This window comes from Cylas formicarius, unplaced genomic scaffold (genome assembly GCF_029955315.1).
Source record: "Cylas formicarius isolate icCylForm1 unplaced genomic scaffold, icCylForm1.1 PGA_scaffold_10__41_contigs__length_53128322, whole genome shotgun sequence".
NCBI lineage: Eukaryota > Metazoa > Arthropoda > Insecta > Coleoptera > Brentidae > Cylas > Cylas formicarius.
In genome coordinates, this window is record NW_026844214.1 from 44380222 (window position 1) to 44398827 (window position 18606).

Here is an 18606-nt window from a genome sequence, read left to right on the forward strand (position 1 = left end):
CACACCCTTTGGACCCCAATTTCTTGCCTCCATTTAAAGAAAACAAGTCGACCATTTAAATGACGTTGGCAAAGTTTTACAGTTCACTTTAGTTCTAGTGACTTTTTTGATAAGTATACTCTGTGTGCAGTTGGACGATGAAAGCTAAAAGCTAGGAAACTTTGGGATAACTAAAATTTTGGTTAGTTTATATCTTGCATATTTTTTAACAAAGCAATATTCGAGCTGAAATATAAAATGGCGTAATTTTTTATTTATTAGTCTTCGAAAGAAAAAACAATTGTAAAAGAAACAAAGAGCACTTTCCTAATTTCTGGTCTCGCGGTTTTTGAAAATTCTTCTACAATTTACTCACTTTGGAGGGCAACTATGCGTGTTACATTCGGCAACCGTAGAGTCTGGTTTTTGGGAGTCGTTGCACAGTTCTTCTTCTACTTCGTCGCCGGTCACACGGTTCTGGCATACAGGACGTGACATTTTGTACCCTGAAATTAAAAAACGTATACTAATTCAAAGTTCTGTGGTTAGGATTCCTTTAGAAGAAGTGCAAAAAAAAAGTTTTATCTCAAACTTAGTTGAAAGTAACTGTAGAAGCTAAGATATCGTCACCTCCTCCGCATGTTGCAGAACATAACGACGCGTAGGTCAAAGTCCAATGGTACAAAGGTCTGGAGCAAGACGAACCATCGCCCCCACAAACCCCACATCCGTCAACTTGTTTCAAGGATCCTATTCTTAAATCGCATCCCACTCTCTGCAATCAAAAAAAGACGCAGGATAGATACAAGGTGATCAACCAACATGGGACGGAACGTTACGCCTGAGCACGATAGTATTTCGCAGTACTATATCGATTGCTATAATAAATTCAAAAATCATTAACCTTTTTTACGGTATCAGAAAATAATTCTTACTGTTACGCAATTATTAAATTTTATTTCTAGCTCCTGTAAATAAAACAATGAAACCATTAAGCCTTTCACACAATGTATTCAAATACTCTACCGTTTCGCTTGAGGCCCAATCGGAAACGATTTGTAATTAAAAGCGTTACTTTATTTAAGAGATATTCGTGTTCACCAAATATAAACAATATTAATAAACTGTTAACATTATTTTTTTTAATTACATTAATATAAAATGATGAAATTTACAATTTGGTTAATTTTTATTTTAATATTTTTTAGTCAAAAAAATACTAGACACTGTTGAAGAGCCACATCGATTTTCTGACTGGGTCATTCCTCAAATCAAAATGAACTTTTGTGAAAGTGCAAATATTGCTTTTTTATAATAATTATTATTTTATTTATGATGTTACAGATGTGATAAAGCATATTTTCACTTAAACCTTTCAGAACTTAAGTTCATTTGAATCCCTAGTTAGCCTGAAAGTAAAAAATATTGTTCAAGATAGGTTTTCCTCTCTAGTCATATCGACTTCATTGGTGTCTGAACCATTGAATAGGTGGAATTCTCCCTGCTCCCCATATCGCCATTTAACTAAGATGAAAAACCTGTCGTCGGTTTTCCGGGAGGAGGAGGGTTGAAACCCAGATAGCGAAAACGTATTGCGTGTTACATTGGCCCCACTTTGCGTCATCTGAAAGCGTCCTTATCTGAGCGTTTTGTTTTATGCCCCTGCGTCAAGCGGACCCCGAGAGTTATTCTCTGCATAAACATGTTTGTACCGCAGACTAGGGGTTGTAATTCACTCGAACGGCTGAAAAATTGGCTTGTTCTTCGAGGTGATTGCATATACAGGGAGTTCCTAAATACATAGAGATACATTAGATAAAAAGGAAGATGTACCTGTGGTCTCTATTATTTCATTAAATGCAATGTTTAATCAAAATCGAGAGATTGGCAAATTTTCATTACACAATCAATATTTGGGAAAACTGTAAATAGTATTTCAAGACTACTCAAGAAATTAGACGAGTTCTTTTAATACCAGCACCTTAATCGCTATAGAGAGATACTTGAGAATTAAGTAATGTAATTATAACAATTATTGTCAATACGTTCAAAGCAATAACATTTCGCGTGAAACCGAAGCGGCCATAGCGTTGAAACAGAAACGTTCCATTCAATGGGAAATTGCACGAAGCCTTTGTGCCGAATCAATAGTTTCCGGCGAGCACAATAGCAATTTTGATAACCCATTCGGCTTTATATAATTCACTTCACTTATTAATACCGCGCAATCTCATTAAAAATCCATGTTCCATTATTTTAACAACACAATTGTGTTTGGGGGGCGGAGGCGACGGGAGGAATATTTTATCGGTGGTTATGTAAATTATTTTATCAAGTTATGGGGAAAATATATTATTTTTCATCGCAACAACTTTCTCAGGCGGAAAACTCAGTTTTTGTCAAATGTGTTAATTTAAAAGAGGAAATGATTTGAAATGTCGCGCCATTCAAACAGCTAATGAAAATCCCAAAGCCCGAATTCCACTTTTCTACGGACTTACTAAAATTCACAAACCAGGATTATCCCCTCAAACTATTGTTAACGCCATTGGTTCTCCAATATATTATCTAGCAAAATATATAGCTTTTATTTTAAAATACTGGTAGCTTCGTATTTAATTAATTTCTCTTCATTAAACACTTAAAAACCATTAGTTAGTTTCGACGTAAGTCCCTAATGCCGAAACTTTCAATATTATTGCAGATGTATTAAAATTTATCACCAGTCATCGTAACTATAGAGAGAGACCTCCCATCTAAAACCAAACCAAGAAACTTTTGTTACTTGGCCTCATGGGCAAGTATCCTTCCATTTTTTTACCCATTGAAACTTTATACACCCTGAGCATTGAATTAGAAACTAATAATGGTTTCTCACTCTTAGATATTTGTATAAATAGAAAATGAGACCTAACATTGGATCATTATGTTGACAGAAAACACAGACGGATATTTTAGTTCATTGTCACATCACCATCCAGTCCAAAAATTATCCTTTATCAACTCTATAGTTTACATTCACTAATTTCACATTAGAGATATTAAGAGTGCAATCACAAAATACACTTCAACACAACCTTCCAAAGAAAATTGTCCGAAAACTACCCCACACTTGCCATTGTTGTCTTTCCTTATATTCAAAACATCACTTACCACATATCCAAAGTTCTTAAGAAATATAACGTTAAAACCAGATTTAACACTTTAAATACAATTTAAATTTAAATACAAAATCTGCGATGGTTCTAATAAGTGAAGAACAAATTCGACTAATAAGGATTTTATAACATTCTTCACCAATTCTTCACCCACAGCTGCCTGAAATGGTCAATAGAAAATGAGAATATTCCATTCCAAAGACTTTGTTAGTATTTTCGAAGAACCGAGCACATTCGTTTATTGATTATAACCAAGTTATACATAGATGCATTAATTTAATTTAGAAATGTAATCTTTAAAAAGCATATAAAATTAATTAACATATTGGTAGAGGCGATGATGATAGAGTTTTACTGAATTTTGAATTCGATCAAACCTAATTTATCACAATCTGCAATTAACAGTAAAGCTAGTACTCCCATATTTAATACTTTTGTAATAGAAGAATGTGTAAAGAAAATTGCTGGTATACTTACATGGTTCCGAAAGTCCAAGGTACTTTGCTATGTCTTTTGCGACTTTTGCGATAGCATTTATTGCTATTACTTCATTCTGGAATTTACCAATTGTACAGTTTTTAGGTATCAGGCTAATATATTTTAGATGGATTGATAAATAGTAAAATATTGCGTTATTTGTCACAGTGAATGTTCTGTTGTTGTAGTTGGAATCAGACATTTTTACAATAAGAATTGACTTTTTATCTTCAATGTCCACTACCATTTTGAGAAGTTCGTCGAATGTGTCTTATTATGAGCTTCTCTTAAACTATTAACTTCATGAAAAGTTAAAATTTTTGATTTGCACCACTTACTAAAAAGTTCATACTGCTAATTGCTTTTCGACTTCTCTGGCCGTAAATCAAGAGCAACTGATTTTGCTGCTTCCACAATTTCCAGCGGAGTACACACCATTTTACAAATTTCATATATTTCCATTGAATTTTTACATTACCAAAGCGATTTTAATATCACGCACTGGTCACGAAATTGTTGACATCTGTTAAATAACCCTCAAGACCTCCATTTACTAGATGTTTCGTCATTGTCTTCCATGGTAAGTAAGTTAGCTTTTGGGATACTTTGACGCTCCTAGGAAAAGTGCAACGTCAAATGCAATTTTAAAATATATTATATATAATTAAACACAAACAATTAATTCATACTGATTTAATCATAACCATAACCCTTAAAGCAAAATATAATATGAGGCATACCATTGAAGAAAATTTTAATTCTATATTATTAATCCGCAAATGGAACACTCTGTATAAAAACTTTGTACATTTTCGTATTTTGTATAAAAGGTTGCTTAGCTAATGAAATAAAAAGTTAAGTATACTCGTATAAGTTGCAGGGTTTTAACTAACGCCTTCTAGCGGCCAGATGGCCAATTTTCATTTGAATCATTAAGTTGCTCATAAAATTCGAGCCCCAGAAACGAGGGCCGAAATTTTTCTATCTCTTGAAATAAGTTGTATTCCCATAAGAAAACATCTTGCATGAATACTTTTATATTTCATACTTCGGTAATAATAAAACACATATAAAAAACAACAAATTATTTCCGAAACGGGCTCTATGTTGCTCGAAGTAATTCGACAGTGGCTCCAAGCTTGTTTTTATGGTAGGACGGAGGGGCCAGAACAATTCTTACCTAGCGAGGAAATTATTAAAACTTTCCCTAAAAAACCTGACGTCGTAACCCGCAAGGTTACTTCGGAAGGAACCTTAGCCAATTAGAAACTTTACGGCACGGTGGAGGGTGGGGGGGACTTCTTTTAATTGCATCAAGTCCGCTAATTCCGTTTTTCAGTTCTCAGGCGTGGGTGGGGGGAAAGAGTCTCGAGATTCTTCGAAAAAGTTTTAACGAACTTGTTACCGATTCATCCCAATCGGATTATTTATGAATCTCAATTTTTTATTTGTGATTCCAGATTGACAACGTACACGTTTTATAAAACAAACAGCTCACTAAAGAAGAATCTGATTTTACAAAAAATATTTCTAATAGCTTAATTAGCGGAGAAGGATGGCTCTTTTAGGGTGAGAAAGCTAATCGATAAATAATTAAGGTTTGGACTTTATTAGCAATATCTCCTCTTCGACTTGATGGTTTATACGAAGGGTATCCATCGCCCATCCAAATGACATGCAGTACTTGGTTAAAATCCGTTACTATTATAGAGAGGGCACACTCATATAAATAAGGATAATTTTATTTTATTTTTTACTCACAGCTTAGAATTTTAGAACATCATTTTAACTTGTCAGTAAGTCTATATTTACAAAATGCATAAATATATTTTTAGTGCAGTATTTTAGTTAGTGCATATGTGCGTCTTTAAAACTAGCCCTGAAACGAAACTTTATTTGTAAAAATACAGAATACAATGTGGTAAATAAAATTAAATGTGCTTTTTCAATGAACTTAACAGAATTTCCAGTCACATTAATGAACTGCGTCACATGATCACTGTCCACACTACAGACCTCCAACTAATAGAGACGGTATAAGTCATTTATAAAATTACTATTGTGGTGAGGGGGGCGAGGAGTCTTGCCCAAATAGTATATTACGCAACAAGTGCGGTAAACGGCTCACGAGTTTATTTGACACGAGAGGAGCGCAGCGGAGCGAGCGTTTAATAAACGAGTGGCTTAAAAAGTTTACCGGAAGTGTTGCTTACTATACTTTTTCCACGACCGTTAGTTTTTGGCTACATTTTCGCAAAACAACACGAATACATTCACTGACATGACCGTCAGAATTGATAAAGGTCAAAATTCCATGGGTGGGAAGTATCTTCGAAAACATGCCAAATCCATTCCGGCTATGTCCAGCACTGGTAGCATTATCTCAGTCCGAAACGATATCTGCATCACCAGTCATTTTAAGGTTGCCCTTTAAAATATGTGCCTATTCTGCGTGCTGAATTTGTTTGAAATGTTTTTGTTCACATTATCGCAAGTCATAAAAAAAGAATCTATATACTAGAATACTACCTTTGTTAGTTATTAAAATCACACGTTAAATATCCCTCAAAACTGTAAAAAACAATAGAAAATATTTTTTAATACTTAAAATTATCGGGATCCGGATAGTTTTTCTTACATATGATTAATTCATATTTTGGAATTTCAAGGTTACAATTTCTTAAATGATATTGATGTAGATTTCAAGAGGAAGGTAGATCCATTTATTTGTTCGGATTTCTAACAGATTATAGTACAAGTAAAGACACGGCAGACGCATTATTCTGTGCACGCGAAGTATAGATTGGCAATGATCTTTGTAACCATTAATACTCGGATTGCCTCTTTTTACAAAATATAGGCACTCTTTGCAGCTGTACTCTTACCCCATACAGTGACTCCATTTGATAGCTTATAGCGCAAATGCGCAAAATAGTACATTTTTAATATGTCAAAACTAGTAAATAGTTTGCACCGTCTCATTAAATACAGGGTGCTTCAAAAAAATGTATACACACTTTAAACTATTGTACTTTTCCCGCTCTACAAGGCTAATGTTATATTTCTTCGCCAGGTGCCAGCATAATCGTCCCTCTATGTTATATTATCAGTTGGAATTTGTAATATTAACATGGGGAACGTACGTTTGAGTTTTGAAGAACGTAAGCAGGTTATTAAGTGGTACTGGAAGTTTGAGAATGTAAATGAAGTTCAAAGACAGTGGAGAAGGGAGTATAATACAGAACCACCTTCAAGTTTAACAATTACACGCATACGAGACAAATTCGAAGTTCATGGAACAGTGTGTGATGTGCATAAAGGTCATTCAGGTCGGCCTCGAACAGCTACAAGTGATGAGTTATCAACGGCAGTCTTGGAACTGTTTCAACGCTCTCCTAACAAATCTTCAAGGCAAGGGGCACGTGAAAGTGATGTAAGTGCTAGCAGCGTGCTACGCATTCTGAAGAGAGGCAAGTATCGTGTTTACATTCTAAGGCTGGTGCAACAGCTAAATGACGACGATCCAGATCGAAGGTTGCAATTTTGTGAATGGATTCAGGAGATGGTGATACGTGAACCGGGATTTATGGGTAGCATCATTTGGTCGGATGAAGCCCAATTCAAACTTAATGGAACTGTCAATAGGCACGATTGTGTTTACTGGGGTGAAGAAAATCCTCATATTACAATTGAAAAAGCTGTAAATTTGCCTGGTGTAAATGTGTGCTGCGGTTTGTCTTCAAGGGGACTCATTGGACCTTTTCGATTTGAAGGCACTGTAACTGGCATTAATTACCTAACAATGCTTGCTGATTGCATATTTCCTGCCATTCGTGCATTATACGGTAATGATGATTTTTATTTTCAACAAGATGGTGCTCTGCCGCACTATCACAGGGACGTACGAGCTTACCTGGATCAAAATTTGTCGGGCCGGTGGATAGGACGCAGGGGGCCAATCGAGTTTCCAGCACGCTCTCCAGACCTTACACCACTGGATTTCTTCTTGTGGGGCACAGTAAAAGATGAGGTGTACAAACGTAAACCACGTAACCTAGACATTCTTTGGAATGAGATTCAAGCAGTGTGTAGAGAAATCTCATTGGACGTTTTGATACGATGTACAGAATCAGTGGTGACTCGTAGTCAGAATTGTATTGATGCTGCAGGTCACCAATTTGAACAGTATTAACATTTGTTATTTATGTTTCATTTACATTATACTTTCAGCTTTCTATTTTCCTGAAATTTAACTTTGTAGAACGGTAAATAAATTTTCTATGGAAGTTCAAAGTGTGTATACATTTTTTTGAAGCACCCTGTATATGTGTTTATGAGAAGTCTGTTTCAACGATTTCCTAGCCTATTGCACTTGTTTTTGCTTCGAGATTTGTTTCAATCCAGCCACGACGAAACAAAGGTTGTCTTATCAGCGAATTTCTTTGTTGTTGTTGAACGCATATAATAGTAAAGATCATTTATAAAAACCTAAAAAGTTCACCACTGTGTTCAACACACCTCGTATACTATACCGAAAAAACGCTCTATTATCTTTCCAAAAATTGGAACTAAGCTAATAGGGTGATAAACGATTCACAGGATTTATTTATGATTCCTGTTAAAGATTCTAGGGTATTGAAGGTTATGGGGTCACTGGTTTTGAGTATCTGATACTTCACAACACGAACGCTCCCAGCGAATTTTTTAAGAAATACTGGGGTTCTTCAACTATATAACTTTCTTCTTTCCTTTTTAGCGTTCTTTGATGTTGGCAAAGTGTTCAAATCGTCCTTTCACGATTCATAGGCAGTTACAGGTATGACAAAACTAATGTTTCAAACAGCATCCGCTATATGACAAGTGCAAAAGGTTATTACAAAATTAATTTAATCATATACTCAGGTATTATTGAGCACACACACATTACTACAACATTTCTCAAGTAGTAATTGCGATCTCGTGTGTGTGAAAATTGTCCTACAGAAAGGAATATTGAACAACTCAGAATCTGGCAGTTGCCTAATATTAATTTATATTTTCAAGACAAAACATAGGTCACATATTAGTGAAAGTTATTAAACTTGGATATCGAGGGATACTGCTTCTTTATATTTATCAACTTCTGTCCGATTTGACCTTTAACTGCGCAGGACAATGGTAGCGTGGTCACCATTTCGGCTTCTGCGCTTCACTAACGTAGTTTTGACGTAAAAGTCTAAGTAAGCACGTTCGACGATGCATCATCAGTAGCGAAATGGCAACAAATGCGGCAATTTGTATCAGAAATCCGGGCACCATAAAAAACCATTAGCCCGGAGGAGTGTATCATTTATAATACGGGGGCGGTGGGGGAGGTTGACGTTGCGCGTATGTAAATAAAAAATAGGCCGGTCCGCTATATCGGAAAAACATCAGCAAAATATGGCAGAGATCGCGGTTGAACAAGGTCGGACTGCGAGGGAAATATATTACTTCGGGATCTGGAGCGTGAACCCGTAGCTATCCCGGATTCGGATCGCGTCACGCCCGGATCGGGAGGTGGATTTTTCTATGGCGGCACTCCGTATGACGAGAAATCGAAAACAATATTTGACGTTGACTTTTATTTATCGCACTCACGGTGGCAAAACTGGCTGAAACGGGTCTGAAATCTGAAGCATTGGGCTTCGATTTTTGAAGAAGAAAGCTTCCACGTACGCCGATTGAGCGGAATTATGTCGCCAAAACTGTTCACAGTAGCGGAAACCGACCTTACGATATTCAAAGTATATTTTAGTTTCTTTTTTAATGACTTGATCTTCAGTTAGTTTAGCAATTTGGTTAGCTTTCAGTAATTTAATATTAAATCAGGTGTATTGTAGGTAATAAAAATAACTGCTTTAAACCTGAGGCGTCAATGATGTGTGAAATAAAGGACGCCATCAATAAAAGGATGTATCAAAATTATAGACCTTTCTTTTATACTATAGTAGAGGATCCGGTTTAAGAACAACACCCTTCATTCTTTTCCGTGATAAAATATTTTTTTTAATAATAAAACTTATTGATTAATCAAATTAGAAATGATTGACAGTCTATATCTTAGCAAGACTATTTTTAACTAATAATTAATTAATTTCATTTTTTTTCTTGGTTACCGTCAGTATTTTTCTTTATAAATTTAGTCTCAATCAAAGAACAAAAGTATATAGAAAATGCCATACAATGTTTGACTACCTTTTTTTAGGCAACAATACGTGTCAACCAGGTGTAAACAGGTAATCGGATGTAGTGATTTACCCTCATTCTTTTTCTTTAAAAATGAAATATGTAAATATACAGAATTTTATTACGAACCCAACGATATATGCTTGACTTTCCAGATCGTGGCAAAGCTAATGATTGACACGATCTAAAGTTTCAATAACTTCATGTAAAAATAAAGTGTGACTGCGAGCGCTATATCTTTTTTTATGTACGGTAGAGAAGGATGTACAATAACAGTTGCGCATAATACTCTCGCCAGAAAGAGAAAGGCGTGTGTTCAGTTCTCTGTGTATAAGACAAAGATAAATATATTCCCCCACTCAAAATTATTTTGGACGCGACAATATTCTACGAGATTACTGAATCATCTTGAACCCTTGAACACCTTGAAAAGTTATACAGATAAAACTTATCACAGAGAAATGCCAATGAGTTTTTTTGACTTAAAATTTTTAAAAATATACAACAACAACAGAGAAGACACAAAAGAGAAAAAAGTAAAAAGAAATTGAGATACGCCCGTTCATATGCTGTTTAATTTTAAAGTTGATGGATCCTAAAAAAAGATACGCCTTGCTAATGACCATGCAAAAATATATTTTTAGTTCCAAATCTAAATACGAACAAAACGAAAAAATGTTGACTTAAAGATTAAATTTAAATACAAATATTTGCTTTGTTAATAATAATATAAAAATACATTTTACCTTCAAAAAATTAAGACAAACATTCCGATAACTCTGAGGCAAGGAATAAAGTTAAAGATGAAATTATTTCTATATTGACAAAATTGACATTTTACCCATGCTTCCAGCGCACAGTGGCCCAATGAAATCAAGCTGTTGTATTTAAGAGCTCAAACTTTAGGCCCTTCCCTATTAAGCTTGTGAACAGGTCTATTTAAAACATTTCCCTGTGTTCTTTTTAAAGGTATTCTTCAGTATAATTAATAATTATTATTAGGGTCTTTCTTTTCAACATTAAACTCAGAGATATCACTCCATTTTTATTATCGTCTTCATCGAAAGTTAATATTTAAAGGTAAATGTGGTCTTCTTCCTACCATATTTAAAAACTATCACTGATTGTGATGGCACGAACAAGTTTCCTGAATGAGTGAAAAGGTTCAAACATTTCAACGTTTTTAATATTAGTAAGAAAATATACCAGGCGAGATTTTACATCCACCAGCAAAGAGTTTTGGTTCCCTTCTGGTCCTAATCGTCCAAAAACTTAAAAACGAATGGTTTGTACTAAGTATAGCAAGCAAAAAGGCGTAATCAGTCTAACTTCTCTTAGGATTGTGATAAATGTTCGACTATTAACAAATTTATTAAAATGTATTATCAAATTAAGTGGATCGTTGATATATGTCAATAATAAGGGATAAAAATAATGTAACATGTAATATATTATTAAAGGGGACTGAAAGATAATTTAGAAAGCATTCAGGTTCAGTAGTAAGTTATAACTAAGACTCTAGAACAGTAGGCGTAAAAAAAGTTGACTTTCGAAGGATTACTTTTAAAGAGATTGTTGCAAGAGTTTTTGGAGGGCCATAGATTTTTGTTAAAATTCTATAACTTTTGTAGTTAATATTTTTCTCTAAAACAAATAATAAATGAGATATAATATATTGACATTCAGTAGTTTAATAATATATTGACTTTAAGAAAGGCAGAATTTATAAATTAATGGAAAGAAAAAAGAAACATTTTTTTTAAATTAAAATTGTACCTATTTATTTATTTATTTATTTTTTCTTGGTTTATTGCGATATTTTGCCATAATTTTACAAGTTTTTCGTAAAAATGGTATACCTCAAAAAACACTAAGTTTAGGTATAGGCAGTGCTTAATAAATTTGAAAGAAAATTAATAGAAGCAATTAAGGGAAATATAATATACAGGGTGTTCCATTTTATTTTTTCACGAAAATTAATATTTTTCATTTTTACTCACGATTAGAACTAACTAAGTATAAGATAAACTATAACTATACTACTTTATAAGAGTGTTAAAAATAGGGCATTTTTAGCGAAAAAATGGCCATAAATCCGAGAACAATCAACATATACCATAGCATGCCTACATTGAATCACCCAATGTAGTATAAAAGGGTAGCAATGCAATGCAAGGGTAGTAATGCAATCGTCAAAGTTTGGTTTCTAAAACAAATAATAAATGAAATATATTATCTTGACACACAATTTGGACACCCTGTATGTACTTAACATAAAATAGATGATTGAATATCAACTCACTTGGTTTTTATTTTGTTATATTAATGTTAATTTTTGCATTATTTTTGGGACTAGTTTTTTTTACAATGGTTAGGATTGGTTAGTTTCAATTAATATTTTTCTGAGACAAACAGTTATTAAAAAATGAAATGTAAAAAATGTAATTAATCACAATTTTTAGCTAAAAAATAAAAATTCAACCTATTGTTTCCACCATCTTGAATTTTAGACATTTGCAGTTTGCAGTGAAATTTTACATTTTTCAAAGAAACTTCCACAGGTACTGTTATACTTTTTTATAAAACTTCTGGATTGCTAATGCGTCAGTTTTTGTTGAGTCGAGCTCTGAAGAAGCCAACAGGATGATTGGCGAAACGTTAGCTAGTTCGACTCCACGAAAACCGACGCAGGAGGAATCCAGAAGTTTTATAAAAAGTGTAAAATTTTAAAGTTTTGTCTTTTACCCAAGTCCCAAGTCCCCTACAATTAATTAAATTATAATCCCTCTCCGTGAGACAAAATTTTGCAGAAATCTCATTTTTTTAATTCGCCATGGAGGTTTCGCCGTCATTCGCTTCTAGTAGCAACATTTGAACAGGCAAATTGCAAATGTTAATGTAGCGAGGAAATTTTCTTTTTGGCTCTCCCCAGTAACGTAAACATAAAAGAATCATGTTTCAAATGTCCAATTTTAAAATTGGACCGCAACATTCATTCGTCTGCATGTCACACACATTCAAAGACCATTCCCGGAACACCGTATCACCGCAATCAATCAAATATACGTTGCCCGCGTATAACCACATCGCAAAAATGATCAATCGCATGTAATTTCGACAATTCTGCCCAAGGAAAACGGCAAAAATAACGAATACTGTACAAAAAATCGAAGATTTTAAATATAAAAGCCGTTCTCTAATGTTCCCCAAAGTTGGTGTCTGTGAATAATTTTCTCTGGGACGCGAGATTTACCTACCCGGAATTTTCGAATCGCGTAAATCCTTCCAGACATTTTGTTAAGATTAAGAAGTCGTGGAACTGAGGCGAGGTGTGAATTTGTTCGAGCAGAGGTAATTTATTTCATGCGTTTGATTTCACACGGTTTACCTATAGAATATTTCCGTATTTAATCGGACTCTCCTACCCCCAAAGGGGGGAAAAGGGATCGTATTTCGATCGACTTTGGGATAAATATACAATGTGGTCCAACATACTTAAACATAAACATATTTACAAAGCTTGAAATGCATAAACACAAGTATGTCAACTGACAGAGGCAAAAATAATTAAAAAAAAAACATTGTCGTTCTTTATAACATTCAATGTCGGTTGGTTATGTGTTTTTCAGAATATATTTGTTAAAATTGACATTAATTTGTTTGTGACACTATAAACTATAAACAATTAGAAAAAGATCAAGCTAATGGAATCATTCCGCTAATTGATAATTTAATTGAACAAGCTTGCAACACAAGAATAATAAATATTAACCCTTTACCTCCATAATGTCTCAAAAGCAAAAAGATTACTTAAAGAGTTAATGTGACCATGCAGATTGCTTAAAAAATTAAGAGACAAATGAAAATTTTAATTTTTCTATCAACTCGGAAAAAAATTACGAAAAAAGCATTAAGTGGAAGAAATCAAATAATAAAAAATACCTGATGGATTTATCTCACATCGTCCACAAGAGAACGAATTTCTTGAGGCAATATATCAAAAATCAAACTTTAGGAAATGCCTTATACTACTGTATTTATTGATGAGACTTGGGTTTTTAGTAAATGTTCGTGTAGAAGCAGCTGGCAGGATAACACTACGTGTACAAGTTCTAAAAAAGCTAGTGAAGATCATCGATATATTGTAGTGTACGCTTTGTCAAAGGAAGGATTTATTAAAGGTTAATAATTTAATATTTAATAGGGTACTAAAAGGCAGAGATTGTCATTTCAATATAAGAAAGAAAATTGGTTTAAAAAGCAGGTGGTGCCAAATATTCTTCCAAAAAGTGTGATAGTGATGGATCACGCTGATTCCAGCATTTTAGAGGATAATCCAAGAAAATGATGTATAAAGCAGAGGTTTTGATTGGATGGTAAAACGAAAAGAACGTTGATGAAGGGTGAAATATGGAGCATTGTAGAAAAAATTGTAACAATTAAAAAATATTCTACCTAGACGAAAATGTGAAACCTTCAGATCACAATATTGTAAGACTAATAATAATAATAATAATAATAATAATAATAATAGGATGGTCTGAGTGTAAGAGGAAATACGGACATTTCAGACATTTTGGCGCTGTGGGAAAAAGCCGTTAAAAATTCTGGAAAAATTATGTCAACCATACAGAAAGGTTAATTCAAGAAGCTTGGAAGACAATTAGTACCGACGAATACGACAACACTGACGATAAAGATGTTTTATAATTTAATTTTGATCCTGACGATAATGAAGGAGAGTAGTTTTTTATTTTTGTTTAAAGTTATTTATTTTCAGTATTGTGCGTAACTGAAAATTAAAACAATTTTGATAAAAATGGGCAAACTGGTGTCAATATATTACATTGCAAGCAAGGAATAGATCAAAGATTAAAGAACTTATATTAGTAAAGCCTTGTGATCTGATTTGCAAGAAAATTTTAGTTTTTGAAGTCATAAAGTCCTTGTTGACCAATTGTGGTGGCGTTTATATAAATAATATAAGAAATATCTTAGTCCAAACCAGCGTGACGACATACCAAAACGGTAATACGCTAACTATACTTACTTAAAATTTAAGTTATAAAAAGTGCTGATTGAAAATCAGGGTTAGATGTAGTGAATGTATTCAAAAAGAGCAGACCCGAATTGCTTCGGAGGACATTTTATATTTTTAGGCAGAATATTAAAAAAAACTACAGCACAATAATCATCATTTTTCTCAGTGAGATATAAGAGCACTTATTGATTTCACTATTCTTCTTCTTTCATGTGTCCTGTCTGGTTTTTTTAACGTTGGCGATCGCCATGGCGATCTCCCGCCAAACGAAAAAGTTCATCTGCCTGTGCTGTCCGAGATATTTCTTTGGCCCCTTTCGGTGTTTGCTCTCTGCAGGACGTTATCTTTTGTGAAGCCACATTTCGAATGTCTTCAGCTGGTTCATCATCCATGTCTCTAATCCGTGCACGTAGCAATGAATCATACATTACCACGACTTCAGATTTAGATGGTTTCAGTTTTATGTATTTTAATTTTTTCGGGGATTTCTTCTACATTTTTTGCAGTTTTATAAAAGAAAGGTATTGGGAATCAGGAAACTTTTCTGTAACTAATTTATAATAACAATGAGTTGCTGGTCTGACAGACTGATTAGATTGAGTACTTCGCGGCTTCTTGTTTATATACTGAAATTGCCAGGTTAATTGATAACGACTAACTTTTCGTTTAAAAGAGTAAATTGGGGGTAACGTAAATAAATGATTAAAAGAAAGGGCTCAAGAATGCTATCTTGCTGCACACCGAGTCCAAGAGGAAGTTTTAGTAACCGCTTGAGTTCTGCGTTACAAATAGGGCTTCAAGCACAACAATCGATGTGTGCCAAATAGTCTAAGGCCTTGAAAATGTCTGGAAAAATCCCGCAGACCAATTCACCATCCTCTAAGGTCACCAAGGTCCCTCCACAAAGTCGATATTTTCCAAAAAATCGTATATTGTTTAAGTCTATAATAAAACGTTTTCTCCATTGCAAACTATTCCTATTCCCGCCACTTTGTAACGTGTATGAAAAAACGACCCTCACCTGACATTTTCCATCGATGCACATGTCGAGACTGCCTGGCCTACACCTGGTGCCGTCGTGCACTTTGTCCTTCAGCCTGGCGACGATCAAAATAGCGTCGTCGTCGTCGGCTCCTCTGGGTTTGCCCTTGCATGTCAACGAGCAGGGTTCGTCCTCGTCGTAGAACGGCCGCCATTCATAAAACGCCTCTTCGTAGGGGACGGGGTTGAATTTCGCGCACTGCTCTTCTCGGAACTCAATGGATGAATCAGGACAAGGCTGAAAGAAGAAAAAAATGAATTAAATCAAAACCAAGTGCCTTTGAGGTGTAGAACATTTTGAAATTTGGTTCGTTTTGGTTAATTTTTTCGTTAGTTATGGTGTTTAGTGTGTTAGTTAATACTGGGCGTCCAATTTGGAGAACTCCGATATCATTTAACATGCTGCCATACGATTTGAGTCATAAAAATAGCGAGGAGCGAAAATTGGCTATTTTAAAATTTGCATTATCACATAACAAAATAATAAAAAGCATAACAGGACGAGACAGTTTTTTGTTAGTAAATATAAGATTTAAATTGGAACATCATTGAAAGCATTTAAGATGGATACAAATGATGCAGAAGAAATTTTAGATCCGTCTTGAGTCTAACGGTGGTTCTATAAAAATAACGCTTTGAATTAATAAACGAAAACGTGTTTCCAAAATCAGAATATCTTCCATATTTTCGAGGAATTTGAAAATTTTTAAAATCACCAATTGAAAATTACTTCTAGTAGGTCACAAACTACAGGTGCTATTCTAAATCTGATTTTACCGTCTTCAAGTCCCAAAAAGTAGTGTCCAAACGACGTCTTTGTATCTCGAATAATAAAGGAGTTTTCGATAAGGAAACTGCAACAATTGGACATTCTGAAGACAAATATGACCTGTAGATGCAAGAGTCATTTCATCTTTTATATTTGATAACCTATTGAATGGATGGAAAAATGTGATGACACTATACTCCGGGATATCATCCTTTCGTTTGTTGAACTCCGACTGGAATCCTGCGGACGTTTCGCCAAGATCTCAGAAAACTTAGGAAAAAATTACAACAATAAAATTATGGTCATAGTAAATAAGCTTTTGTTGAGACAAAATTGATTAAATTCTTACCTTAATTGTCGTAACTAAAATATTTAATTCAACAATCCGCAATTTTGTAAATTATATTCTTATTGCGCCAATAAAGTTTTGCTGAAGTTTTTTTACAAACCGACATTAACAAAATATATATTATATAATTTATTCCATGAATTAAATAATACAAAATTTGATAAATTGGTTAAGGCTTTCGCGACCCGTTGATAAGCTATTATCTTAATTTGGGTTTAAAGGCCGTCGTCGGTTGGAATTACTTCCTAACGTTTCGCTAGGACGAGTGGCGAGCTTCTTCAGAGGTCCTTCCATCTCCGATGTTGGACGTAGACTGACGATTTCTCCTGCGCAGGTTATATTTATGCCGTTTGGTGGTGGGCGGGGTTTGTTCCGCTTCGGTTGGTCTCGGGATATCGATCGGTACTGCTCGGGCGTTCCTAAGGATCGGGTTCCAGATTTAGTTGAGTCTAAGGGTCTCCTCCTTTCTCTTGAAATTGTGTGGGTGTTTTTGTATCTCAATGGCTCCCTTGACTAGTCTGTTGTGATAGTCGTTGACCGATGCTAGTAACTTACAGCTCTCAAAGTATATCCTGTGTTCCCCGCTGCCCAGTGCGTGTTCAGCTACTGCAGACTTCTCTGTCTGTCCTAGCCTGCAGCTTGCTTTAGGCTCCTTAAGTTTCGTTCCCATTGATCTCTTGGTAGTTCCGATGTAGACCTTTGCGTATGAACACGGAATGCGGTAGACTCCTGCAGCTGACCTCCTTCGCTGACCTTATGGTCTGCTAGATCTTCTTTGTAGGCTTAAAGATTGTTTTGATGTCATGTCTTTTCAATACTTTGCCAATCATCGAACAACAGAATTGGGACAGAATGGATGCCATCTCACACTCCAACATGAGGAACGAACTGCACAGCACAAAGGAGCAACACATAAGGAAGTACGAGAAGTTTGCGAAAAAACAAGCGCCCAAAACAGCAAGCCTAGACAGTGAGCGACTCGTGGTCAATATGACGGACAGAGTACTCACGGAGGTCGAGAGAACAATGCTAACCAAAGGAGGGAACTTCGCAATCATTCCCCGTCAAATTCCGATTGAAGAGATCATCTCCAGCACGGAAGCAGCCATCAAGAACCTAAAGGACCAAGATGCCGAAGAGATACGAATCGAGACAGCCAACATCCTCAGGAAGGCAAAACCACCCAAGACTAACCTGACGAGAAGTGAAGGACTGGCACTGCGTAGCCTGAACACGGATGAGGGTATCATCATACTCCCAGTGGACAAAGGAAACGCAACCGTTCTTCTGAATACCGAGGACTACGAAAGGAAGATTGAGGAACGCTTGAACCCGGAAAGCTACAAACCCCTCAAAGAAAATCCGACTACGTCTTACCCACCGGCTTATCAAGTCATCATCACTGTCAGAAGAAATCAAGAAGCGCATTGTGAGGACAGAGACTGTTCCACCAAGGCTCTATGGACTACATAAGATACCCAACCACACGTAGGACACGTCACCAGTTACATCAAGGACTCCACCGACTTAGACGTACTAGTGAGGAAGCGAGGTAACAAGCTGGGCCACACAGTGTACAGAAAAC

The 18606-nt window shown here is 35.2% G+C and overlaps 1 protein-coding gene across 4 annotated transcripts in view; it reads right to left on the reverse strand.

The window, feature by feature from the left end:
- LOC132708277 (protein madd-4) overlaps positions 1-18606 on the reverse strand; it is a 535295-nt gene that overhangs the window by 50198 nt on the left and 466491 nt on the right. For all 4 annotated transcript variants that reach the window (XM_060680501.1, XM_060680499.1, XM_060680500.1 and 1 more), the window contains exons 7-9: positions 15884-16141; positions 610-754; positions 356-485 (exon numbers count right to left, since the gene is read on the reverse strand). In XM_060680501.1, coding sequence (XP_060536484.1) covers positions 356-485; positions 610-754; positions 15884-16141 — 533 coding nt within the window. The remainder of the gene's footprint in view (positions 1-355; positions 486-609; positions 755-15883; positions 16142-18606) is intronic.